Below are 26361 nucleotides of genomic sequence, written 5' to 3' on the forward strand. Positions count from 1 at the left end.
ATATATTATATAGTAACCCTTTGTATTGTCAGCCATTGTATTTATGGTGCTTAATTATATACAAATAGTTTATTTTCCTTTTTCTGCATTAAACCCAATTTTTTTTTTAAAAAAAAAAAGTCATCTTTTATGTTCAGAAAGTCTATCCCATAGGAGGTATAGTTGTTCTGTAGGTATTTAGTTGACTTTGTGTCTTACGTTTGGGGCTTTAATCCTTCAAGACTTTATTGGTGTAGTCTATGAGAGAGGGTTTAACTTTGGCTTTCAAATGCTTAGCCAGCTGGCATAGTGCCATTTATTGAGTAAGTGTTGTTAGGTGTTATAGAGTTATTCAGATTGTTTTTGTTAGAAGTCTGCACCCTTCACGTTGTTTAAAATATAGAACTTTTTGAACTACAACTTACAGGTAACAAACTGTTATTCCTTTAAAATGTTCAATTTGAAGAATAAATGTAATTTTGTAGTCACCACTGCAGTAGAGATATAGAATGTTTCTGTCAGTCCATTTGGGGATGGAGGAACCCTTTCACAGACTCTCCTAAAACCATTGGAAAACACAGATATTATGATTCATAACAGTAGCAAAATTACAGTTAGGGAGTAGTAATGAAAATGATTTTATGGTTGGAATCACAATAACATAAGAAACTGTATTAAAGTTTCATAGCATTAGGAAGGTTGAGAAATAGTAAGACTCTTGCAACTGCTGATCTATTTTTTGCAACCACTGATCTATTTTCTGTCCCCAGAACTTTTCTTTTTCCATAGTGTCATATAAATGGAATCCTAAGGTACATGGATTTCTGAATCTGTCTTCTTTCACTTAGTAATAATGCATTAGCAAAATAGTCATATTGTTGCTTATGTCATCAGTTTACTTCTCCTTGTTGCTAAGAAGTACTACATACTTTATTTAATTATTTAAATATTCACTTGTGTAAGGACATCAGGGTTATATCTAGTTATCAGAGTAGAGGTGCTAAACATGTTCATGTGGAAGTCTCAATATAATCGTGTCTTCATTTCTTCTGGGTAATACACAGGAGCAGGACTTTTGGGTCATGTGCTCAGTGTATGTTACATTTTATACCAAACTTCATGACTATTTCACACAGTGACTAATATTTTACATTCCCATCAGCAATGTGGGAGAGATCCAATTCCTATACATATCCACCAGCACTTGCACTTGTTAATATTTTTAACTTTAGCAACTCTGTTAGACGTTAGGGTTAAATATTTTATTTAGGAAAAAATATTTTTAGCAGCTTCTCTAAGCTTCTAGCTCCATTCACTAATGCTAGATGTTCCTAATTTCCTCAGTGCCATAGCCTGACAAAGTTCAACAGGATATCCACGTGTCTGTTTCTTTGACTCCCATTTCTTCCCATAAGCTTAATGGACTATAAATCACCAAAGGAGAAGAGAAGGAACTCAGACATAATCTTGTGCAGGGAGTGACAAAGCCTTGTTCTTGTGTATTAGTCATTTACTCTCTGTAACAATTTAAATCTTACACCATGAAGAAAGAAAGCCATTGGCAATACAGACACTTTTATAAAAAAAATATAGTTCAATAAAACTTGACCTCCTCAAAAAGATAGCCATATTGGCCTGTGCCTCATAGTTTGTCCACCTCTAGGTGTTGTTGTTGTTGTTGTTGTTGTTGTTTTTCCCACAGCTTTATTTTACAGAGGAGAGAACTAAATTTGGGTTTCACTCTTAGCCACAGATTGACAAGTAAAGAAGGCCATGTGGAACCAGAATGTTGGCTTTTTACCATCAAAGCTGTGCTTGAGTCCCATTCAGGGGGAGCTTGTCTCATGTATAATGAGCTCACTATACATAATGTCTAGCAAATAAGGTCTGGCAAATGATGTTAAATAAAGCTGTTCATAGAAAGCCTTTCACAGCTTTCAAGACTAAGACTTTTGGGATACTCAGTGCCTTGTTCACTAGAAGTTAACTTTTGTGAGCCTGGTATGTTTCTGGAGCAGTGGTCAGGTTTGAGTGGGAGGAAAGAAAAGCCGGGATGAAACCATTTGAAAAGCAGGCCACCCTTTGGTTCATCTCCAAAAGGCCATCTCTAGATTTGGACATATCTCCATGTGTCTGTTTCTTCAGACAGCTATTATTCATCATGGAACAACCCTATGCTTTCCCCATCTTTAATATTAATTCTTCATTAATCCAACTAGATTTATAATATTAGATCAAAAAACCCAAAGCAGGAAAACATTCCACTTATGGCTCCTGTGCACGCAAACTTCAAAATAAGCCGTGACTCAAGAGTATGCAAGGAAAGAATACTGTTGAGAAAAGTCACTGTGCATGTTTTTGTCCTTCTTTCCAGCAGTGGAAGAAGTATGACATCTATGAGAAACAATCCAAAGAAGAAACAGATTCTGTAGTGCTGATAGAAAACCTGAAGAAAGTGGCTCCTTGATCTGGATAAGTGATTTCTTTTTTGCCTTCAATGTGACCCTGTGAAGATTTTTTGCATTCTCCGTTTGTTATCTGGGGACTTGTTAAATAGAAACCGAAACTACTCTTGAAAAACACAGGCAGCTCCTAAGAGCCACAGGTCTTGATGTGGCTCTCACATTGAAAATCCAAACCAAAGGGGCTCTTCAAGAAAAGCAGAGCTCTTCTTGTTCTTGTTCAATCCTAAAAGCAGATGTCCTTTGCCAAATCTCCAAACTAGAGAACAAAGAAAAGGGGACAGTGACCATCAATTCATCTTATCAAGAATTTTGGTGGCTTCCAAAGGAATATCTGCTTGCTCTGTATTCTTTGTGTGGGATAATATCAAGAAATTTTTCTTGTGAGGAAATTCACTTGGGGCATGTACATTAATTCCTTACTAGATTCCCACAGAACATCTAGCAAACAAAACTGATACAATCTGCTGCCTATTGTTTGGGAAATCACAGAGTAATGTTTGTGGCTATTAAAATGCACTATCATCATCCAGTTCAATAGCATTTTCCTCTGCTTTGAAATTCCCAGAAGTCATCTTGGGCCATGGTGATGACACGTATAGAAAAGCCACAGACAGCTTCTCTACCAAGGCTGATTTATGTCATTGCCAGTCTTTTTAGGACAGTGGAGGCAGAATGAGATAGCATTTGAGTTGGAACAAATAAGTCTGTAATGATGTTTGCCCTCCTTTCATTTCTGCTACTCAAGTTTTGACTATGTATCTAGCTTGTGCAAAACCCTTAAGTATGAGGGATGGGACCCCACCCATGGGTTTATATATATTTGGGGCTCCTTATTTTTTTAAAGCACTTTCTTTATCTCCAGATAGCTATTTCCCAGACTTGTGAACTTCCCATCTTCTATGCTTACGTCCTGCTGTACCTAGTCCCCTATCCTCTTTCTTGTAGCCTTTTGACTCTTGAATTGAGGATAGAATTTCCCTTAGACTACCTAGTGGAGCAGGGGATACTCTGCATCTCAGGTTAAAAAAAAATGAGTAGACTGAACAACAATATGTAATTAATACATATTTTGCAACTTCCCTGTGAGTCTGCAATTAGTTGAGGTTTTTGAGCAATTGGTGTTTCTGTGTGTTTTTTGAAATAGAGATGATGTTTTTTTTCTACTTAGAATTTAGCTCCATTTGCTTGAGAAGGGGAAGGAGATTCATATCTGTTTCTCTTTGTTTGCAAAATAAGCCTTAGGATGGCTGTTTTCTATGCTGTAAATGGTCCTATTTTATTGAGAGGGAGGCAAAAGGGGCTCCAACTATGTATATGTATGCATATATTAGGTCTCCGATTCTATTCCATTCCCACAATATATGTATATATATATATATGTATATATATATATATATGTATATATATATATATATATACATATATATATATATATATCCCCATTCCTACCATTTCTGCAAATTTACAACAGTGATAGGTACCCTCCTTCTCTTTCTCACACACACAGATCACTAGCAAGGAGGAAAGAATTTTATATCAAAATTCTTCAGGCATGTTCCAGTTCGTGTTAATAAAATGATACTACTTGCATTTCTTGTTCTTAAGCAGGGAAGATAGGAGACCCTGCTCTCCACAGGTTGGGACAAAGGGGAAACTTGCTTCTGTGGTAGTAGAGGAGCATTGTGCCTGGAATTTCAGAAATTCGAGCATGGCATGACTGATGCACAAGTATTTCCTCCCAGCACTTTTGGGTATCAGATTGCGGCTGGGATACAGGCATCCTAGGTGTTGCAGTTTCTCCTACTGTTCACTAGAAAGAAGACTTGGCTTTCTTGCATAAGAGTGTAATACTCCTTACCCAGGGTATCATAGTTTTGAGAAGGAAAGCACCTTAAATGCCTTGCATAGAACCATTTTTTTTAACTACTGGCCTATTTTGATAGTGATGAAGAGCATGTTTTGAAATGCTCTGGAAACCATCCATGCTGACAGTCTTGCAGCATGGGAACAAAGATATCATATTTTGCTTCAAATTCTCTTTTGGTAGAACAATTTCAGGGGCGGGGGAAGAGGATAGTTGTTTGTTTAACAAACAAAAGTAATCACCAGGCCTTAGGAACTCTTAAAGATATCAGTACATTGCTTATTGGAACTTTGTAGGTTCATATATTATTTTGACTTAGGTATATGGATTTCCCCACACACACTTACATAAGTAAACCCAGGAGGACCATTCCTTTTCTTTCATTCAGATAACCTTTTTCTGAATCTGGGCACTGAAGGGATGCATAAAATAATGTTAAATGTTTTCCGTAATGTCTTCAACTAGAAGGCTTCCTGTTGAACTACTTATAAGAAAGTAAAATAAATATTGTCTTTTTGTATGTCACCTAAATGCTTTTTTGGTCTTATTTTTGGGAAAGTGTTGTGGGAGAGTGGATGGTAGAGAAAATTACAGTTAAAATAATATACATTATAAAAATAATTCCAAGGCAGCTGTTTTATCAAAACAATCATTTATTACAAGTTTCTCTGTGGCTTGGTTGTGTCAGGTTCCTGAAAAGGATGTACATATAATTAGTTTAATGTTAGGGTATTCTTTTCAGGCATCATATGAAGAGATGATTAATTGTAATTACAAAACTTAAATGGAGGTTCAGTAAGAAAGATGGCTTGCCAGGTAAAGATGCTTGCTACCAAGCCCGATAACCTAAGTTTGATTGCCAGGATCAAGTGGTAAAAGGGGAGAACCAGCTCCCTCTAGTTCTCTTACCTCCATACATACCACAAGTACAGCTATATTGTGTGTGTGTGTGTGTGTGTCTGTGTGTGTGTGTGTCCATGCTTGTGTATGTTTGCATGCTTGGGGGTGGGGAGGTGTACTTGTATGCACATTGATATGGAGTCCAGAGATCAATGTTGGAAGTTTTCCTCTACTGCTCTTCCCATTAATTGTTGAGACAAGGTCTTTCACTGAATCTGGCACTTGCCAATTGATCAAGACTGTCTGTCCAGTGAGCTCCAGAGATCCTCCTGTATCTGCCTCCACGGTGCTGGGGTTAGAGGTATGTAAGTCCTATCTTTTTAACATAGGGGCAGGTAATTTGAAGTTGATGTAAATATATATGAGATCTCTGGAAAAAATTCCCTTGGCCACAAACATGTTCACTCCATCTCTGGGAGAGAGAAGCCAGGATGATTTATGCATGTTTGCTTTGCAGATTAGTTTTCAATTCCATTATTACCATGAGCTACTCTTTGAAAGATGAAACATCATGTTACATCAATTGTACTACCACACTTTGGGTTTCATTTTGCTTTGTTTGGGCTTTTTTTTCTTTTTCTTTTTTAGTTGTTCTTTTCATATAAGATGGGGTCTTGCTATGTAACCCAGAGTGGCTTAAACTTGCAAAATAGCCCAGCCTTGCCTAGAGGCAATCCTCCCCTGCCTCAGCTTGCCAAGTGCTAGGTTTACTGACATATACCACTGTGTCAGACTCACTAATAAAGTATTAACACCTTTAGAAGAAAATAAGGATCACCCACACTTTGGTCTTCCTTCTTCTTGAGCTTCGTGTGGTCTGTGAATTGCATCTTGGGTATTTTAAGCATTTGGGCTAATATCTACTTATCAGTGAGTACATACCATGTGTGTTATTTTGTGATTGGGTTACTTCACTTGGGATGATATTTTCTAGTTACACCCATTTGCCTAAGAATTTCATGAATTCATTGTTTTAAATAGCTGAATAGTACTCCATTGTGTATATACACCACAGTTTCTGTATCCATTCCTCTGTTGAGGGACATCTGGGTTCTTTCCAGCTTCTGGTATTATAAATGAGACAGCTATAGACATAGTGGAGCATGTGCCCTTATTACATGTTGGAGCATCTTCTGGGTATATTTCCAGGAGTGGTATAGCTGGGTCCTCAGGTAGTACTATGTCTAGTTTTCTGGATGATCTGGTTCTTCTGAGAAGGGGAACAAAATACTCACAGGAGCAAATATGTAGATAAAGTGTAGAGAAGAGATAGGAAAAGGCCATTCAGAGACTGTACCACCTACGGATCCAGCCCATATACAGTCACCAAACCGTGCTACTATCATGGATGCCAAGAAATGCTTGCTGAAAGGAGCCTGATATGGCTGTCTCCTGAGAAGCCCTGCCAGAGCCTGACAAATATAGAAGTGGATGCTCACAGCCAACCATTGGACTGAGTGTGGGGTCTAATGAAGGAGCTAGAGAAAGTACTTAAGGAGCTGAAGGAGTTTGCAACTTCATAGGAAGAGCACAATATCAACCAACTAGATCCCCTAGAGTTCCCAAGGACTAAGCCATCAACCAAGGGGTACCCATGGCTCTAGCTGCATATGTATCAGACGATTGCCATGTCAGGCATCAATGGGAGGAGAGGTCCTTAGTCCTTGAGGACTCCATAGATGCACCATTGTAGGGGAATCAAGGGTGGGAGGTGGGAGGGATGTGGGTGGAGGAACACACTCATAGAAGTAGGGGGAAGGAGGATGGGATAGAGGGGAGGAAACTGGGAAAGGAGATAACATTTGAAATGTAAATAAAGAATATAGATAGGGCTGGAGAGAAGGCTCAGTGGTTAAGAACACTAACTGCTCTTCTGAAGGTCCTCAGTTCAAATCCCAGTGGCTCACATGGTGAGCTCACAACCATCCGTAACAAGATTGGATGCCCTCTTCTGTCTGGAGTGTTTGAAGACAGCTACAGTGTACTTACATATAATAAATAAATAAATCTTTAAAAAATAAATCTTTTAAAAAATTAAAAAAAAAAGAGCTGGGCAGATGGCTCAGAGATTAAGAGCACTGACTGCTCTTCTGAAGGTTGTGAGTTCAAATCCCAGCAACCACATGATGGCCCACAACCATCCTTAATGAGATCAATGCCCTCTTCTGGGGTATCTGAAGACAGCTACAGCAAGTGAACAGGGCTGGAGCAAGAAGAAAAAGTGTAATGAAGACACCTACAGTGTACTTACATATAATAAATAAATCTTAAAAAAAGAATATAGCCAATACAAAATGTTTAAAAAAAGAGAAGAAAATAAGGAACCAAACACTTTTATTTGGCCTGGAGAAACAGACAACTCAGAGTGTAAAATAAAGGTGCTTGCAGATCTGAAGAGCTGAGCTCTGTTCCAAGAGCCCACGCAAGTGTGGAAAGAGAAAAGTGCCTCTCTAAAATTGTCCTCTGACTACCACACATGTCCCTTAGTATGCATATCCATATCGCATGCGTGTATGCACACACACCAACAGTAATAAAATTAAAAGAATTTTCAGAAATGTTTTTAGACTAACATATATATGTATGTGTGTATGTGTGTTTATATATTGTGTGTGTATTTGTGTGTGTGTGTGTGTGTGTGTGTGTGTGTGTGTGTGTGTTGCAACTAAATCTTGGAGTGCTTTAGGCTTTATTGATGTTAGTATACTAGATTTCTTTTTTTCACATGATTTTTTAAACTTTTATTTTATTTATTTACATTTTATTATCCCCCTTCCAGGTCTCCCCTCCACAACCCTCCACCCCATACCCCTTCCCTCTGTCTCTAAGAGGGTTCCTACACACACACACTCCCACCTCACCCCTCTAGCATCCCCGTTCTCTGGGGCATCAAGCCTCCACAGCACCAAGCCCCCCTGCCACCACTGAACCCAGACAAGGCATTCCTCTACTACATATGTAGTGGGAGCCATAGATGGGCCCATATATACTCTTTGGTTAGTGGCTTACTCTCCGGGAGCTTTGAGGGTTCGTTGACACTGTTGGTCTTCCTATGGGGTTGCCATCCCCTTCAGCTCCTTCAGTCCTTCCCCTAACTCTTCCACAGGTGTCCCCAACCTCAGTCCAATGTTTGGCTGTGAGTATCTGCATCTGTCTCAGTCAGCTGCTGGTAGAACCTCTCAGGGGACAACCATGCAAGGCTCCTGTCTGCAAGCACAACATAGCATCAGCAATAGCATCAGGGTTTGGTGCCCATCCACAGGATGGATCCCAAGTTTGGCAGATCATTGGATGGCCTTTCCTTCAATCTCTGCTCCATTTTTGTCCCTGTGTTTCTTTTAGACAGGAACAATTCTGGGTTAAAAATTTTGAGATGGGTGGTGGCCCCATTCCTCCAATGGGTGCCCTGTCTATCTACTGGAGATGATCTCTTTAGGCTCCATATCCCCACCATTTTGGCTAAGGGCACTCCCATTGAGTCCTGGGAGCCTCTCACATCCCTGGGGTTTAGGAATTTCTAGTGACTCCCCTAGTCCCTCGACCCACACCGCTGCATATTTCCATTCATTCTCCTGACTCTGGGCTTCTCTTCTGACTCCCCCCATACCTGATCCTGCCTCCTTTTCCCTCCCCCTCCCCTCTCCTACCCACATCCCTCCCTCCCTTTGCTTCCCATAATTATTTTCTTAACATCAATTCTTAAGATGAATTTTTTCCTAAAGATTCTTCAGCCTTTAACCATCTTTCCTAATGATTTCATCTTTAGCAACAGGAAACTATTTCACCGTCAGTTTCCAACATTTGTTAGGTAGACTATTAAATGAAAAAAGAAAATCAATAGTTTCTGCTTTGTTTCAAGTTACTAATACATGTCCATGATTCCCCATTCCAGTCTCATGAGATTGGCTGCATTACATTCATTCTTTTTTACAAATGCAGAAACCTGAGATACTGATTTATGTAAAATCATACAGCTATGGAGTAATGTAGGCAGAAGTGGAAAACAAGTCAACCTAACTTTTAAGCTTGTATGATGCAGCTGGTGATGCATTCATTTGTCCCTAAGAAGCAGCTACTTAAGGAAGAGACACCTTATTTCACATTATTTCCAAATTGCTTATTAATCATAAGACTTTGAGAGTTCAGATCATTCCATTGTAAAATGAGCCTTTGCAAAGTCTTAAGATGCATTATGCAATCATTTATCATTGTGCCGGGTAGGGTGTGCTAAGTCAAAGGAATTTGGAAGTGAATAATGTTTGGCTCTATGATCCATAGTTGATTAGTCAAGGGGGGGGTACTTTATATAACAGAAAAAGAGTTTAATTAGCATTTTGAAGGTCTAAAGGATTCTGGGCAGTCATCTCTCCCTGTCTAGATTTGCTTCCTCATCTGTCAAATGAAGATGTTAGGACTTGGTCAGTCACAATCCCATCCATGACCAATAATAGTAGCCATATATTATGATGCTGATTTAGAAATGAGAATCTTTTTTTCCATGAATACAGGCTGTATGGTCATTGGCATATCCCTTCTTTCTCTGAGGAATCAGTGTTTTCATCTATAAAATGAAGAGTTTGGACTGTATTTACAGTACTAATTCTGACGTACAATAAAGGCATCATATAAATAAAGAAAACATGTTTTATCATTACCTGCTCTTGTTTGCTATAAGTAGTTGCTGCCAAACGTAAGCAGAGGAACAGACCCTTGAATGGAACAAAGGAATTGATTTGTTGTATGAGCTTTGTTATTCATTCAAGTCAAGATTTTTTAGCGAGGCAGCCAAGGTTGTAACTAACAAATATTTCTTAATGTGTTCAGAAGATTTTAAGGCATATTTTTTGAAGCAGAAGATGGACTATAGATAAAACAGACTGCTTGTATAATGCCTTGATTTGACATGTCATCTAAAATAGAGTCCACTGAAATTTGGTAGTTGAATGTGTGTTTTTGGTTTTTTTTTTGTTTTTTGTTTATTTTTTGGACAGTGATAGGAATTGAACCCATGGCTTCACACATGCTAGGAAAGTGTTCTACCACTAAGCTACATCTCCAGCCCAGCTTTTTAAAAATATTTATTTGCACAAAATAATAAATGCATGTACAAACTTCTAAACTCAAGGAGTATTATAGATCTCACAGTATTCTATATTGACAGTGTTCGTCAAAGATACTTGTGGATTAATCCCCATCATGGTATGATGGTAGATGATACATCATAGTTGGAGATGGTAGAGCCATGATGGAATTCTTTGGGTCACTGAGTATTACTTGAGGGTACCTCAAAGGGAGCAATAAATAGCGCCAATGAATAGGACCCAAGCCCCTTCTTCCTTTTCTCTTCCCAGCTACATCCTTCTACCACCATGTCCCACCATAAACCTGAAGTAATAAGGTCAGCTGTTCATGAACTGAAGTTTCTATGAGCCAGACTAAGCATTTTCTCTTTATAAATTGATTATCTTAGGGATTTTTTTTAATGACAGAAAATGACTAATGCAAGACTCATGACATAGAAACAGCCATTCCTCTGCTCTTCTCACCTTATTCCTGATTTCTGCTCTCAGAACAGAGGTCCATACCCAATTCCTGAAAGCCATGAATATGTACCTTTCTTTACATGAATGGTATTTGTGGATGTGAACAGAGAGATTTTCCTGGGATAAATGACTGAGTTTGGCTGGGGATGTAGCCAAGTGATAAAAGTGTTCATCGTGAGTGTGTACAAGTTCTGATTTCAATCTCGAAGAAAAAATAGGTCCAACCTTGAGGTCTGAAAAGTGAGAATTCACTTTCCTAGAGAAGAACAAGAAGGAATCAAAGTAAAATAGCATCAAAGTACTGACGATGCAAGGGTCTATGTAGACAGGATAGGACGGAACCAATTACTGCCGATTACTGCCAATAACTTGAGCAAGCTAGAAAGCAGCTACTTCCCAAGAGCCCACATAAGGGAGAAAATTTCACAGACCCCCCCCCCACCCCATCGGGTATGGGGGTTTCTGGGACAAGGATCTTCGAAGGCTAGGTGGGTAAGGATTTGGCGATGACAAATAGAAACAAACACAGAGGCAGTTTGAATCTGAGTGTACTCTGTAGCTCTCAAGCAAGGGTTTTTATACATAAATAAACAAGTATTACAACTCTTAGAAGATGTGTTCAGTGAAGCAATCAAGGATGTCATCATTGTCATTTGGCACAGTAAAGCACAGAAATCATCCAAGTATTACAACTCGGAAAAGATGTATTTAGTGGGGCAACCACGGATAGAACAGGTAACATCATTGTTATTTGGCACAATAAGAGTCATCCAAGTATTATAACTCTGAAAGGATGTATTCAGTGGGGCAGTCATCCAAGGCTAGTGACATATTTCTAAGAGCAGATTAATAAATTTCTATGGTCAATTATTGTTTAACATCTAGTACCTGATTTTTTGTAAATCTTCAAAGCATAAATTTAAACTATTTTAATTCTTTTTATTTAAGGCTTTCTTTACCATACACCAAAGCCCACTTCTGATGACACACATGTAGCCATATGAAATTTTATTGTTGGGAAAGTTTTCATCTATCATACTATTGTATAATTTTGTCAATGATTTATGAACTAAATTGCTGGTTTTCCCAAAGATAAGGTCATGGCTAGTGACCCCCTCTCAAGAGATGGTTTCTTACCCTTTTTCTCACTTAAGATCTTAGCCTAGGCTATCAGGAACATGTCATAAATAAAAAAAGGAATAAAAGAAGATAAAACAGATAAATTGTCATGAGAACTACCACTCAATATTTTGTTCCAGCCAAGAGTTCCACAACCAGTTCCAAGAGGCTTCCTTCTTTTAAAGTTTTCACATCAGTCTGTGAAACTTGTCACACAGATTTTATTGGGTTGGTGTGACAAGCAAAGCCTCGCAGGTCCCAGAATTTGGGACTTAGAGGAATTTGGACAGAGAATTCAGCCACACAGTGTTGGCCTTCTGACCAACAGAAATGTGAACTCATAAATTTATGTTGTTTTAAATTGCTTTTAAACACTTTTAGTTCCTTATTTTGGTATATTGCATAATTGCTTTGGAATAACACAGTAAGTAAAATTATTTATGGTTACATATAGAGATAAATTTCTATTATATAAGATAAGGAATTTTCTTGGATGATACCAATTGAAAATAATTGCTAAATATTAGCATTCTCTTTCTCTCTCTGCCCCTCACTTTTTCTTTCTGTCTTTGTGTTTCAAATGTACCCATTTCCACAAGTATAAAATTTTTAGTAAAAATATTCACTGGTTGCATTCTATCATGTAAATGTCCCTCACAATTGATGGATATAAACTACAATTCATAATATTGCTATTTTGTTCTTCCAAAATCACCTCTTCTTAAGAAATCTTTTTATGTACCACAAGTTTTCTGACAAACCCATAAAATTCTACATAGTACTACGGTCAACATATTAAGTAATTCATGAGTTCCACTTATTTTTCTTGGAGAACACTCTTGGAGTTTGCTCCCTTCTGATTCATTCTGGGATCGTTATTTTCTGGACTTACCACTGAGCTGTCATCCTGGGAATTCCTCTCCTGGTTAGCTTCTGTTCCTTAGACTGAAGTGTTTCTAGCCTTAGTGGGCCACACCCTTTGCTAGCTTCCTTAGAAAGATATCATCAGAAGTAATTTCATTTCATTATTTTTCTAACTGTTTGCCCTTTCAGAGGTGATTTTAATAAAACCCTTCTGTATCTCAATATATCCTCACACATTACTTTTTTGCTAGGTAAATATTCATTGGAAACAATCTCCTCTCAGGATGTGGAAAGCATTCTTCAAATTGCACATATTCTTCTAATGTGTTTTTGCTTCTAAAATATAACCAGTCCTCCATGATTTCCACCTTCCTGTATGGAATTGTTTTTTGTCTTCAAGACTTCTTTTGGAGGGAGGGATGGAGGTTTGTAAAGGGGAAACCAAGAAAGGAGATAACATTTGAAATGTAAAAAAATAAAATATCCAATAAAAAAGACTTTTGGTCTGTAGTGTCTTATAATCTAATGATATGCCTCAGTGCAGACCTTTTGTCTAGTAAGCTGGAATTTTGTGCCTACCTTTTGGAAGAACTAGCCCTTCATTTGTTGCACATCATGTTATTTCTTACCTACTATGACCTATTTATTCTATTGCCTGTGTTTTCACCTATTAATTAGCTGTTGGGTGTACTGGAGTGATTTCATAACTTCTGTAATTTTTATCTCAAACTTTCTATTTATTTTTGGCTTTTGTTTTTAGTTTCTTGGAAATTACCTTAATGTGGTTCGAGCCTCAATTATCATTGGTAGAATTTGGCAAAAGTCCTGTATCCTAGGTTTGTTGTAAGGAGGTCGAAATGACACCTAGAGGGTGCTTAATATGATGACCTTCTGTCAGCAGTGGCTAGGAGCCAGTGCCTTGTCTCTCAGCACATAAACATGACCATCTGGGTGGAAACCATATCTAGCTATCACAGCATCATACTATAGTATGTTCTCCCTTTATGATGCTTAACTTGTAATTGACAGTTTTCAATTGCACTGCTTATAGAAAACTTGCATAGCTGAATAGTACTCCATTATTCAGCCATTAGAAACAATGAATTCATGAAATTCTTAGGCAAATGGATGGAGCTGGAGAACATCATACTAAGTGAGGTAACACAGACTCAAAAGATGAATCATGGTATGCACTCACTAATAAGTGGATATTAACCTAGAAAACTGGAATACCCAAAACATAATCCACACATCAAATGAGGTACGAGAAGAACGGAGGAGTGGCCCCTTGTTCTGGAAAGACTCAGTGAAGCAGTATTCGGCAAAACCAGAACAGGGAAGTGGGAAGGGGTAGGTGGGAGGACAGGGGGAGGGAAGGGGACTGATGGGACTTTCAGGGAGTGGGGGTCCAGAAAAGGAGAAATCATTTGAATTGTAAATAAATATATCAATAAAAAAAGAACTAAAAAAAAAAGAAAACTTGCATAGCGTAGATCAAGTTACCATTATTAACTGTTTCTAAAACTCTTGAAATCAAAAGTAGTTTATGTATTTATTTATTATTTTACTTAAAATTTCTTTTCTTTCTTTCCATCTGAGATATAAATGCTGAAAACAAACACTGAGTAGCTGCTCTTTGATAATAAACTGGATAGTTTAGAGTGCAGATGTACCATTTTCTCAGAATGAGAAGATAGCATAAACTTTTAATATGCGAAGGTTGCCATGTACAAAAACAGACCACTACCTAGGGTACCAAAGAGGCTAATAAACTTCAAGATTTCAGAGGAGACATAGATTTGGTACAAACTTTGCCCTGCCTGTGTTTGGAGGCCCATGGAGACCAGAAGTAGATTCAGAGAAAAGGAAGGTCCAAAACTTCACCTTTGGATTTTTGGATTTGGTTTTTCAAGACAGGGTTTCTCTGTATAGCCCTGGCTGTCCTGGAACTCACTCTGTAGACCAGGCTGGCTTCGAACTCAGAAATCTGCCTGCCTCTGCCTCCCAGAGTGCCAGGATTACAGACGTGCACCACCGCCACTACCACCTGGCTCCAAAACTTCATCTAGCTACTTCATTCAGTCATTGATTCAAATAACTCCATGAGTACCAGCCAACCAAATTGGATTGCAGCTCTAGTTTCTTGGTATACATGTGTCAATCCTGGATGTGCAGCTTTTTATTGGAGTGTGGCTATAGCCCAGGGATTAAGTGTCTGCTTAGTGTATATGCATTCATGGGTTCAATCCCAAAGCACCATTCAGAGGCAGATATTTATTGTCTATAATTGGTCAGATATCTGCTAGGCATTGCATGATACTGGGCATTACTTCCTTTCCTCTGAGATTCAATTTCTTCACCCTTGATAAGAAGAGTGAAAAATAGGAGCCCCTGCCAGTTCAATAGTCACAATAAACCAAATGGTGAGTTTTGATTAGCTTTAGGAAAATAATGGAAGCAGATAAAAGAAAAATGAAGATGATCCAAGACGCATACATTTCAAAACATGGAGGAAGAACAAAACAAAAATGTTTCCACGTGTTATTGTTTGCATAAGAACTGATATAAGGATGAATTCTACATGCCTTACCCTTGTCATGCTTCCAGAGCCACTAGCCATGAGACAGTGAATGAAAAATGGAGCTTGGAACTGGAGTGATGGCCCAGTTGGTAACACGCTTGCTGTGAAAGCATGAAGACCTGAGTTGTATTTCAGAATTCATGAGTGTATGAGTTTGGTCCAAAGAACCCACATTAAAAAAGCTGAGCATGCTGGTGGCATAGACGTGTAATGTCACTGCTGGGGAAGCAGGGACGAGTGGATCCCCAAGGCTCAATGGTCATCCAGTCCAGGGTGCTTGGAGAACTCTAGGCCAGTGAGAGGCTCTGTCTTAAGAACAATGTAGACAACTACCAAAGAATTGACACCCAAGGGCATCCTCTGTACCCCATTTGCACATGCAAACCTCATGTGTACCACATAAGCATATATACAGATAAAGTGGGTCATTCAAACCGCACCCCAGTAATCTTCCAGCCAGTGTCCATATACACATCCCTTCCCCCTTTGGTGTGCACTACTTTCTTCTAGCATCCTCTCTCCAGCTGCTGCTACCTAATGCCTCCTGTTGATTGGCTAACAATGGATTGATAACGTTTACAAGAGTTTATCTTCTACTTTTCCCTAATTGCCTCATCTCCTATCCTTTCAATGTCTGCTTCCTCATAATGTATAAGCTCAATTCATTCTGTATCAAAAAAGATAAAAAAAATTGTGGGTTATTATTCTTGGATAAAATTCCGCTTGTTAGTTGCCCCCCTCAAATCCTGATATCACTTTCATAGTGGATATTTAAGCATCTTTTCTTATGGAAAAACAGAAACATAAAAGTGGAGGTTTTGTTACAATGCATGACCCTGTACTCCTCACCCAGTGTAAATAATTATCAGTACATTTGAACTTGTATCATGTTTATCTCCATCTATTCCAGACAGAATGAAGTAGTTTGAGACAATTCCTAGCCATTGTATACTGTCATCTGCAAATACTTCAACATATGTCTCTACAAAGTAACATTTTTATTAAAGAAAAGCATAAATTTGGAATAGTTTATTACACCTGTAGTCTCACATACTTGGTAGACTAAAGAAGGAAGTTGCTTGAACCATGAAGTTTGAGGCCAACCTGGGCAACATAGACTTTGGCTGAAGGAGGAAGGTTGTTTGAGCTCTGGAGTTTGGAAACAGCCTGGGCAACATAGACTTTCTATAAATACTAAAGTAAATAACCAAACAAAAATATGTATATATATATCTTCAGTATTGTTATACAACTTCCTAAAAGTAACAGAAATCCTTAACATTTATCAAATGTTTTGTTAGTGTTCACATTTCTCCAATTGTCTCATGAATGTTTTCCCCACAATTTTCTTAAGTCAAGATCCAACAAACTCATGCTGGCTTAAAAAGTACTAATACTTTGTGAATTGCAAAGGCAAAAATTTGAGGGAAAATAATTATTTGGCTTAAAAATTAGACTATGTCAGCATCTAGTAATGAATATGACCCTCTAGCTACAAAGTCACTCCCTTTTGCCCTTCCAAATTGTTTAATTTCAGGAATTCTTCACAAACATCTGTGGAAGTGGGAATGAACTAAAAACCTAAGTTTGGCTTCAAAAATTAGAAATTCTCACACACTAAAGACACACTCTGACAATAAACAAACAAACCTGGGCTGGGGCATAGCTCTGGAGTATGTGTTTAGTGTACATGAGACCCTGGTTTCTACTCCCAGCATCAAAACTAAAACCAAGACAAAATGACTCATTCACATGGATGTCCACCCTTATGCATAAATGCCAACTTTAGTATGTCTGGGGAGTGTTTTGGCAAATGGAGGCAGAGAGAACGCATCTGTTTTTTATCATCATTCCCATAGGGTGAGGACCAACATAAGGATGTTGGCAATGTGATCATGAAGGACACCACTTCTGCATGAATCAATTAAGACCAAGGAGTTTAACGAATAGCCTTTTAATGAATATTTTGAAGTGCATGAAAAACTTGGAACAAGGTGGGAAAAGAGATTTATTAAATTGACTATTAAATTGGCAAGAATTACACAAAGTTATATGAGCACATCTCAAATGTGCTGCATTTACATTTGATAATAATGTTTGTAGTAAGTTGCTGCCTTGACTGCAGCTGGGAAATACTGATCAAAACCCCATGCTATCACCAGCAAAGCAATCAAATATACCAATGAGAAAACGTCCAGTCAAATTGAATGTGGGACTCTGGGAGTCGCATCCTTTCCACCAGGGTCTACTCTATTCCACTTTGCTATTAATCCATTCATTCAAGAAGTCTTTGAATGAACATAGATCATGCACAAAATGTTCTAGTAGAGTCATAGTTATAGGACATACATTTTGCACTATAGTTGTTTTAGGTCCAAGGCAGACAGAGGAGTAATGTCAAATTACTATATTACAATAAATAATGACAAATTTATTCTAAGTAGTGGACTAGTTCTGTCTGGCTTACTTGCTTTAGAAGGATTTTTGAGAGTGTGTTTGAGCTCAGTAGGAATCCAACTAATGTGTATGGATGATGTGTTACTCTGCGGATACTGGAAAGAGGGTGAACTGAAGTATTGTGCTAACTCATTGCTACACACACACACACACACACACACACACAGGTGCAGGCAATGGGATGGGCCCTCCTGCATCAGTCAGTAACTAAGGAGATGTACCACAGGCTTGTCTACAAGCCAGTCTGGTAGGGCCATTTTTTCATGTAAGTTTCTCTCTTCCAAAATGACTCTCAACTTATGTCTAGTTGACTGTCATTAAAGTGAACTGAAGTTCGTTAAAACTAGCCATCATGGATGGCTTTTTCAGGACTTGATGCATAGGAGGTAGATGTCCAAATGACAGAACAGGACCTGGAGGCACACACCTGGAATCCCAGCTGTCTGGCAGATGAGGCAAGATAAGGTAAAGCCAATCTGGTCTAGATCTTGAGACCCTATCGGAAAAAAATGTACATAGAAAAAACATGGGAAGTTTGGAAGTAGATGAAAAATAAGAATTCTATTTTCGATATGTGGGTTGTGGAGTTCTAGAGAGAATCATTAGACCGTGATTCCCAGAGATGTTCAGACACCCAGGGATGGCTCTGACAGGAGCAGCTTCAAAAGTCAGGAGCAGGGCTGGAGAGATGGCTCGGCAGTTAAGAGCACTGACTGCTTTTCCAGAGGTCCTGAGTTCAAATCCCAGTAACTGCATGGTGGCTCACAACCATCTGTAAGGGGATGCGACGCCCTCTTCTGGAATGTCTGAAGACAGCTACGGTGTACTCATATAAATATAATAAATCTTTAAAAAAAAGTCAGGAGCAGGTAGCCCATGCTTTCTCTGGCATTTGGAATCTAGATTTAAGTGTGAGTATGAGGAGGGGAGAGTAGAACAAGAGAGGTGAGGAAGAGGACTAGAGGGAGGAAGAAGAGGAGGAGAAGAGAAAGTGATGGGATGTATGTGATGTGAAAGCAGGAGGAGAGACTATTTGAAAGTAGGGGAAGCAATAGCAAGAACAACACATAATTATTTTATATGATTTAATATGTGTATATGAATTGTTATAATGTGTTCTATCACTGTGCTTGCAAATAAAAGTATATATTTATTTATTATATGGCTGTTGAGTTGGCTCACTGAATAAAGATACTTACTGCCAAGCTGGACAACTTGAATTCAATCTCCAGGATCCACTTGGTAGAAGGAGAGAATCAACTCCCACAAGTTGTCCTCTGTCGCCATAGGTATGCCATAGTACCCATGGATAAATAGATAGATAGATAGATAGATAAATAAATAAATAAATAAATAAATAAATAAATTCAAAAACAGGGAGGGTCCCCAGAGCTATTCACCAAGGAAAAACCAAATAGGTTACTACTGGAACTCCCTTTGCATGTCTTCTAGCGCAGGGCCAGGAAATCTAAGCTTGCTCTACAGTCTCTGGTAGGAAGTGGGAAAGTGAGTGCTCAGCTTGCCCTTGAGGCCCAAGAGTAACACACTACTGCCACCTGGGGTCTTCACATAGAAACTGTAATGGCAGCTTTATGAAAGCCATTTGGAAAGGACATAATTTGAGAGGACATGACCCCTCGCTTTCAAGAGCCTTTTATGAGACTTTTGTCTCTCGCTTTCGGTTCTTAAAATCCTATAATTGCTTGTTTTTCCTAGAATGGTTTTGTGTCTCAGGTTTGTTTCCTTTTGGTAACATCCTCTTGTGAAGTGGAACTGGATCTTTGTTCATCCATTTATTTACTGATATTCATTTATTTATTATCCAACCAACATTCATTTAGTAGCTATAGTGTGCTGGACACTGGGGATACATTAATGAGTAAAAACATATGTATTCCTCCAGCAAACTGTATGTTAGTGTAACTGTAAAGGGCGGGTAGAGAATTGAACTAAGGGCCTTGTGCCTGCTAGGCAAATACTCTACCACTGAGCATGTCTCCAACCTCTAATCATTTTAGTGTAGAAACCACTATGAGAGAAAGGCAGTGAGAGCGGGTGGTGGGGGAGTCTCAGAAAGTAGGTGAAATTTCACTATACAGACCAGGCTGGCCTCAAACTCATGACCCACCCTGTCTCAGCTTCCCAAGTGCTGGGACTGCATGTGTCACAACCATGTTTGCTTTGAACCAAACCAATATGATTATTGTCCTATACACTCAATTGAACAAGGGGAACATGGTGTCTTAAATATTCTAGTACATAAAATCTGGATAAAAATCAAGATATCAAAATCTGCCTTTCAGATTCCTCACTAGTTCAATAGCAATGATAAGATTAGACACACAGGCTGAGGGTGTAGCTCACTGCTACAGCACTTCTCAAATATGCACATGATCCAGGTTCCATCCCTAGCACCAGGAAAATAAAATAACAGTTAACATCTTTAGAGAGTATTTCTAAATTACCACTCAAGAAGCACTTAAAATCTAGTGCATAGTACGCACATAATATATACCGCTCTTCTCACCTGTTTATAGAAAGAGCTTGGGAAATTGCTGCCAGGCTGATAGAATACTGAGATTGTTTCAATACAGTGCTGTGGCAAAGGTGTCACTTCAGGTGTTCAAGGACCCACTCCGGCATCAGTCATGATTAGCAAGACAGGAAATAAAGAATTGAGCTTATTAGATCACTTACAAATCCCCTGGTTTGCAGAACTACACACACAGAAAGAAACCTCCATAGCCCATACATATAAGAAACCCCCTCACCCTCTAAAGTCTTGCTATGTAAGCTGACCTCCAAGTCCAGATCCTTTTATCCAAGCCTCCATGGTACTGGGTTTCAGGTGTGCTCCACCACTTGCAAGCAATTATCCAGTCCCTGCCTCAATAGAAAAGCATCTCCTATTTTTTAAATAAAAGCTAATGAATTCAGTATTAGCTTTAATTTTTTGATCAATCCATCATATTCCTCATATGTTTGTCCATTAATCTTCTGTCTGCCCTGGAGAACAACCCCCCCTGCCCATGACAGCTGAAATTGGAGGAAGAACTGGAGATGGCAACTGCTAAATTTCCTGTAGTTGATCATGGTACTGGTATTATCTACAATCATACCCCATGACTTAGGAAATATGCAAATAGGCTGGGGACTAAAGTGGCATGATATATGAAATTTGCCTACCCACAGCTCCGAGTAAAACCTTAATAAGTGAGCGAGGAGATGGAACGATAAATCTGTCAGATTGCTCAAGATTGGTAAGGTCTGGAGAGTCACAAGGAAATTTGTTGTCTCCTTCTTGAAGCTCTAAGGTAACTTTGAAATTACTTTTGAAATCAAAGTTATAACAGCCTTCCACGTCTGTAGAACTGTATTTGTAGACAATCCAATCGTTCTAATGTGAGGCGACCATGGCGGAAGAATGGGTGTGAAGGGAGGTGGCCTGAGAGTGCTCCGCTGACATTTCTGGACCTGGCAAATGACTCCACAATCTCCAGTTGTAAGGATACAAAGGGCAGCGAGCCAAGGAGATGAACACCCCTTTATGAAAATTCTGTTAGCTGAGAGGAAGGGCATGCAAGTCTGCCCAAGCATTTGACAAGCTGCCCTGTCTGCTCCCTTAAATGTCACGGAGCATTGCAAAGACATTGCCTGGATTTGAATGACAGCTGCTGTGTCCCAGAGAAATAATTGTGAAAGATGAATGAATAGACTTGGTGCCTCTGGGGAGGCTGGGATCAATCATCAGAAGTCTAGCCAATGCCTCCAAGCCAGGCCCATAGCTCCTGTCGTTCTGCCGCCCTTATCCTTCATCCTTTATATGCACAGACATAGCCATGGCAACCAGATTCCGTGCTGCACAATTTCAGTCCTGAGAACAGAAATTCTAACAAGAATCATTTCAGTTTCTACATCAGGATTTGCTTTAGAGTCTAGATTTAAAAACCTGAGGATCAGAGTCACCAACATGCATCTCCCACCCCCCAAATAACCATTCAATATAAAGATGGACTTGAAGGTCAAATTAAGGATGAACTTGTGAATCCTAGTAACTAAAATGCAGTAAGTCTTCAACGTCTGGCACCTATTGTTCTTGTCACCATTTACAAGTGGGCTGGTGGACTGGGTAAGGTAAATATGTAGCAAGAGGCCATTGAATAATTTTTCTTTAGAGCATTATCATGGGACAGGTACATGGTCAAAATGGAAGGATAAAAGTACCTTTTTTGCCTGTCTCAGAGGTTTGCTAATTTCAATCACCTAGTATTTTAAATAGTCACTACTAAAATATAGTACATACATTTTATTTATCCATCCATAGCCTCATAGTTCTGATTACTGTGGGGCTTTTCATAGTGTTTTCATCTCTGTAATCTCATTTGACTTTTATGATAATCCAAGAAGGTATGTGCTATTATTGTTAATGTCTTGTTAATGTCTCTGTTTTACAGATGAGGGAACTGATGTATACAGATCTATGAGCAGAGGGGTGTTTTCCCGTGCATGGGCGTGTGTGTGTGTGTGTGTGTGTGTGTGTGTGTGTGTTTGTGTGTGTGTGTTTGTGTGTGTTTGTGTATGTGTGTTTGTGTGTGTGTGTGTTTGTGTGTGTTTGTGTGTGTGTGTGTGTGTGTGTGTGAATATATGTGCATGTGCACACTGAGGCCACAGTTGACATTGTATGTCTTCTTCCATAACTTTCCACTATATTTTGTTTTAAGGAGTCTCTTGCTGAAGTCAGATTTTGCTGCTCTGGCTAGTTTAGTTAGCCAGTTTGCCCCAGAGAACCCCACCGCTGTCTCCTTAGTGCTAGGATGAAATGTAGCTGCCACCCCTGCCTGGCTTTTGATGGGTTCCAGGTACCTAAACACCTCCTCCCAGCACTATGGATGAGATTTTTTGAAGTTTCTGGTTCTATGATTTCATAGAAAATAAATCCCAAAGGGCTACTTATGCTTCTGCCATCCCAGTGTATTCGAGCCAGCCAAGGAAAAGGCCTAGTCTACATCTTCTAAAGGCCTCAGCATGTGGATCTAGTTGGACTTTACTGGTCCCCCTGTACAGTGCACTCCTGTGTTCAAAGACCTGTGGCAGGAGGAAACAGGTAAAATAAGAGTTATGAATACGGGCTCCTAATAAGGGCTTTATCATTGCTCCCATCCATATATGGCTGCCCATGCTCCCTCTGGAGCATACACTTTCTCTGACCTGGAAATTCTTTTGTAAATTTTAAAAAATATATTTTTTTCCTAATTGATGTGTTTCTGTGTGGGTTTGTGCACATGAGTGCAATGCCCTTGTCGGCCAGAAGAGGGCATACTAATCACTGGAGCTGGAGTTAGAGGCAGCTGTAAGATACCTGATGTGGGTTGTGGGATCCAAATTCAGGTCCTCTGGAATAGCAGTACATTCTTAACCACTGAGTCACCTCTCCAGCTGCAGACCTGGACAATCCTACCATTGCTTTCCCGGAGCTTGACCAGATTTAAAAAAAAAAACCTGCTAGAAGAGTGCAGCTTAAGCAAGTTCTAGGGACATCTATTTACTAGGGTATACAACACAAGATCTTTAGGTGTGTCTTCAATGACACACTCTTACTATACAAATCTTCTCATATACAAAAGTGTTTGGGTTTAGGGATGTACTTTTTCACATTGAGTCACATAATGTTATAGTTTGGGGTTGAATGCCCTCCAAAGACCTTGAATTCAAAGCTGGTAATTGAGAGCTGGTAATTGGCATTATTGAGAGCTGGTGAAACATTAAGTAGGTGCAGTCTACTGGACAGAAGTTAGGCCATTGGAGGTGTGCTCATGGAGCCATGTTCCTGCCCCTCTCTCTTTGCTTCCTTGTGAGAGGAGAGTCACTTTCATTATGGCATGAGTCAGTACTTCTTTCCTGGTGTCTTTTCATTGATGAATGATCATTTGTTTTGGAATATGAGTTTCATTTGGGAGCTAATATTAATAGGCCACTACGAATGTTATTATACAAATTGTGGGTATGTGAATATGTGAGTATATATGTGTATATGTATGTGTATGAGTGTGTATATGAGTGTATGTGTATGTATATATATATATATATATATATGTGTGTGTGTGTGTGTGTGTGTGTGTGTGTGTGAATATGTGAGTGTGGTGTGTGTGTGTGTGTGTGTGTGTGTGTGTGTGTTGGGTGTTCACCCAGGAGTCAGACTGCTATATCATATGGTATTTCTATGGTTAACTCTGAGGAAATTTCAGACTGTCTTCTGAAGTGACTATGCATCTTATTTTCCCATTAGCTTTAATTTCTCCATTTCTTTGCAAATACGTGTTTTTTATTAGAGCTATCCCAGTAGATATAAAGCAGTACCTCATGGTGTTTTGATTTACATTTCCCTGATGGCTAGTGATACAGTACATCCTCTCAGGTGGTTATTGGTCATTTGTATATCATCTCTGGAGAAATATCTACTCAACATTTTGCTAAGTTTTAAATTGAATTACTCATTTTTCTGTTATTGAGCTGTGATATATTTTATAAAGTCTAGATAAAAATCCCTTATCAGGTACATGAATTGCATGTGTTCTTTTATCTGTGGATTGTCTTTTACTTTTCCTGACAGTGTCCTAAGGTGTGCAAAATATTTTTGTTATTTATATTTTGGTGTCATATCTATAAATTCTCTGCCTAATTCAAGGACACAAATATTTACTTCTACAATTTCTTTTAGGAGTGTTATAACTTTTGTTCTTATACTTAGATATATGATATATGGTCCATTTTCAGTTAAATTTTATACATGGTGTAAAGTCATGCTCCAAGTAATAGTAATAATAATGATAATAATAATTTATGGCAGTATTAGTAACAATATCAATATAGTATTATAATGCTATTATTAATTTATTATTATTATTGGTATTATTACTTTGCTTGTAGGTATTTAGTTGTAGCACATAGATCACCAGGCTTGGTGGCAGTGCCCTTAGCCACCAACCCAGTTCACTGGCACAACTGGAGGGCATTCTAGTTATTTTTGTTCCTTTGTATTTTATTACTTTCTTTTTCTCTTCAATAGGCTTAAGTTTTCTTTTTCTTTCTTTCCTTTTCCTCTGTATACATACTGAGATGGATGCTTGACACTTGAGGTTTCTGGCCGGGCATCATTGTTAAAGACTTCCTCTGTCTAAGTCCCACTTTAAGTGCTTTCCTCAAGTTTTGATTATTGTTAGGTTAAAAATATGTGCAACTCTACTATTATTCTTTAACTCATCAGTTATTTCTGAATGTGTCTTGGTTTCCAAGTATACCAAGATGTTCCAGTGAACTTTCTGTTATAAGTGTAGTTAGAAATTTATTTGTATTATAATCAGAATGCAATTACTTGAAATTTGTTGAGCTTTCCTCTTTGGTCATGTTCTGTAAATGTTCTGGATGTGTATGTGGTAGTAGTTGGTTGCCATGTTTTGTGCACTAGTTGTATATTATCTTACGTTAGGAGCTATGCACTTCAAAGTATTATTATCTCTGCTTTTATTCATTCTACCACACCACTCTTTCCTTTCCTATCCCAACAAAGAAAAAGAAATGGAACTGTGGACATAGTTCTGCAGTCGACTGCAGGCCTAGCTTGTACATGTGCATTAAAATAAACAAATGAATGGCCCAAGGATCTATTGTTAATTTTCAAAAAAAATTACTGTCACAACCCTATTAAAAAATGGGGTACAGAGTTAAACAAAGAATTCTCACCTGAAGAACTTCGGATGGCGGAGAAGCATCTTAAAAAATGCTCAACTTCATTAGTCATTAGGGAAATGCAAATCAAAACAACCCTAAGATTTCATCTTACACCAGTCAGAATGGCTAAGATTAAAAATTCAGGTGACAGCAGGTGTTGGAGAGGGTGCAGAGAAAGAGGAACACTCCTCCACTGCTGGTGGGGTTGCAAATTGGTACAACCACTCTGGAAAGCAGTCTGGCGGTTCCTCCGAAAACTGGGCACCTCACTTCCAGAAGATCCTGCTATACCACTCCTGGGCATATACCCAGAGGATTCCCCACCATGTAATAAGGATACATGCTCTACTATGTTCATAGCAGCCCTATTTATAATTGCCAGATGCTGGAAAGAACCCAGGTATCCCTCAACAGAAGAGTGGATACAAAAAATGTGGTATATCTACACAATGGAGTACTATTCAGCCATTAGAAACAATGAATTCATGAAATTCTTAGGCAAATGGATGGAGCTAGAGAACATCATACTAAGTGAGGTAACCCAGACTCAAAAGGTGAATCATGGTATGCACTCACTAATAAGTGGTTATTAACCTAGAAAACTGGAATACCCAAAACATAATCCACACATCAAATGAGATACAAGAAGAAAGCAGGAGTGGTCCCTGGTTCTGGAAAGACTCAGTGAAACAGTATTTGGCAAAACCAGAACGGGGAACTGGGAAGGGGTGGGAGGGAGGACAGGGGAAGAGAAGGGGGCTTACGGGACTTTCGGGGAGTGGGGGGGGGCTAGAAAAGGGGAAATCATTTGAAATGTAAATAAATTATATCGAATAAAAAAAAAGAATGAAAAAAAAAGAA

The 26361-nt window shown here is 38.8% G+C and overlaps 1 protein-coding gene across 2 annotated transcripts in view; it reads left to right on the forward strand.

The window, feature by feature from the left end:
• Positions 1-4833, forward strand: part of Il13ra1 (interleukin 13 receptor subunit alpha 1) — a 58598-nt gene extending 53765 nt beyond the window's left edge. The window contains exon 11 of one of the 2 annotated variants that reach the window (XM_052171197.1): positions 2357-4833. In XM_052171197.1, coding sequence (XP_052027157.1) covers positions 2357-2446 — 90 coding nt within the window. In that variant the 3' untranslated portion in view covers positions 2447-4833. Of the gene's footprint in view, positions 1-2353 lie in introns of both variants that reach the window. The other variant, XM_052171196.1, reaches the window with a different exon arrangement.
• The last annotated feature ends 21528 nt before the right edge of the window (positions 4834-26361 follow it).

This window comes from Apodemus sylvaticus, chromosome X (assembly GCF_947179515.1).
Source record: "Apodemus sylvaticus chromosome X, mApoSyl1.1, whole genome shotgun sequence".
Taxonomy (NCBI): Eukaryota; Metazoa; Chordata; class Mammalia; order Rodentia; family Muridae; genus Apodemus; species Apodemus sylvaticus.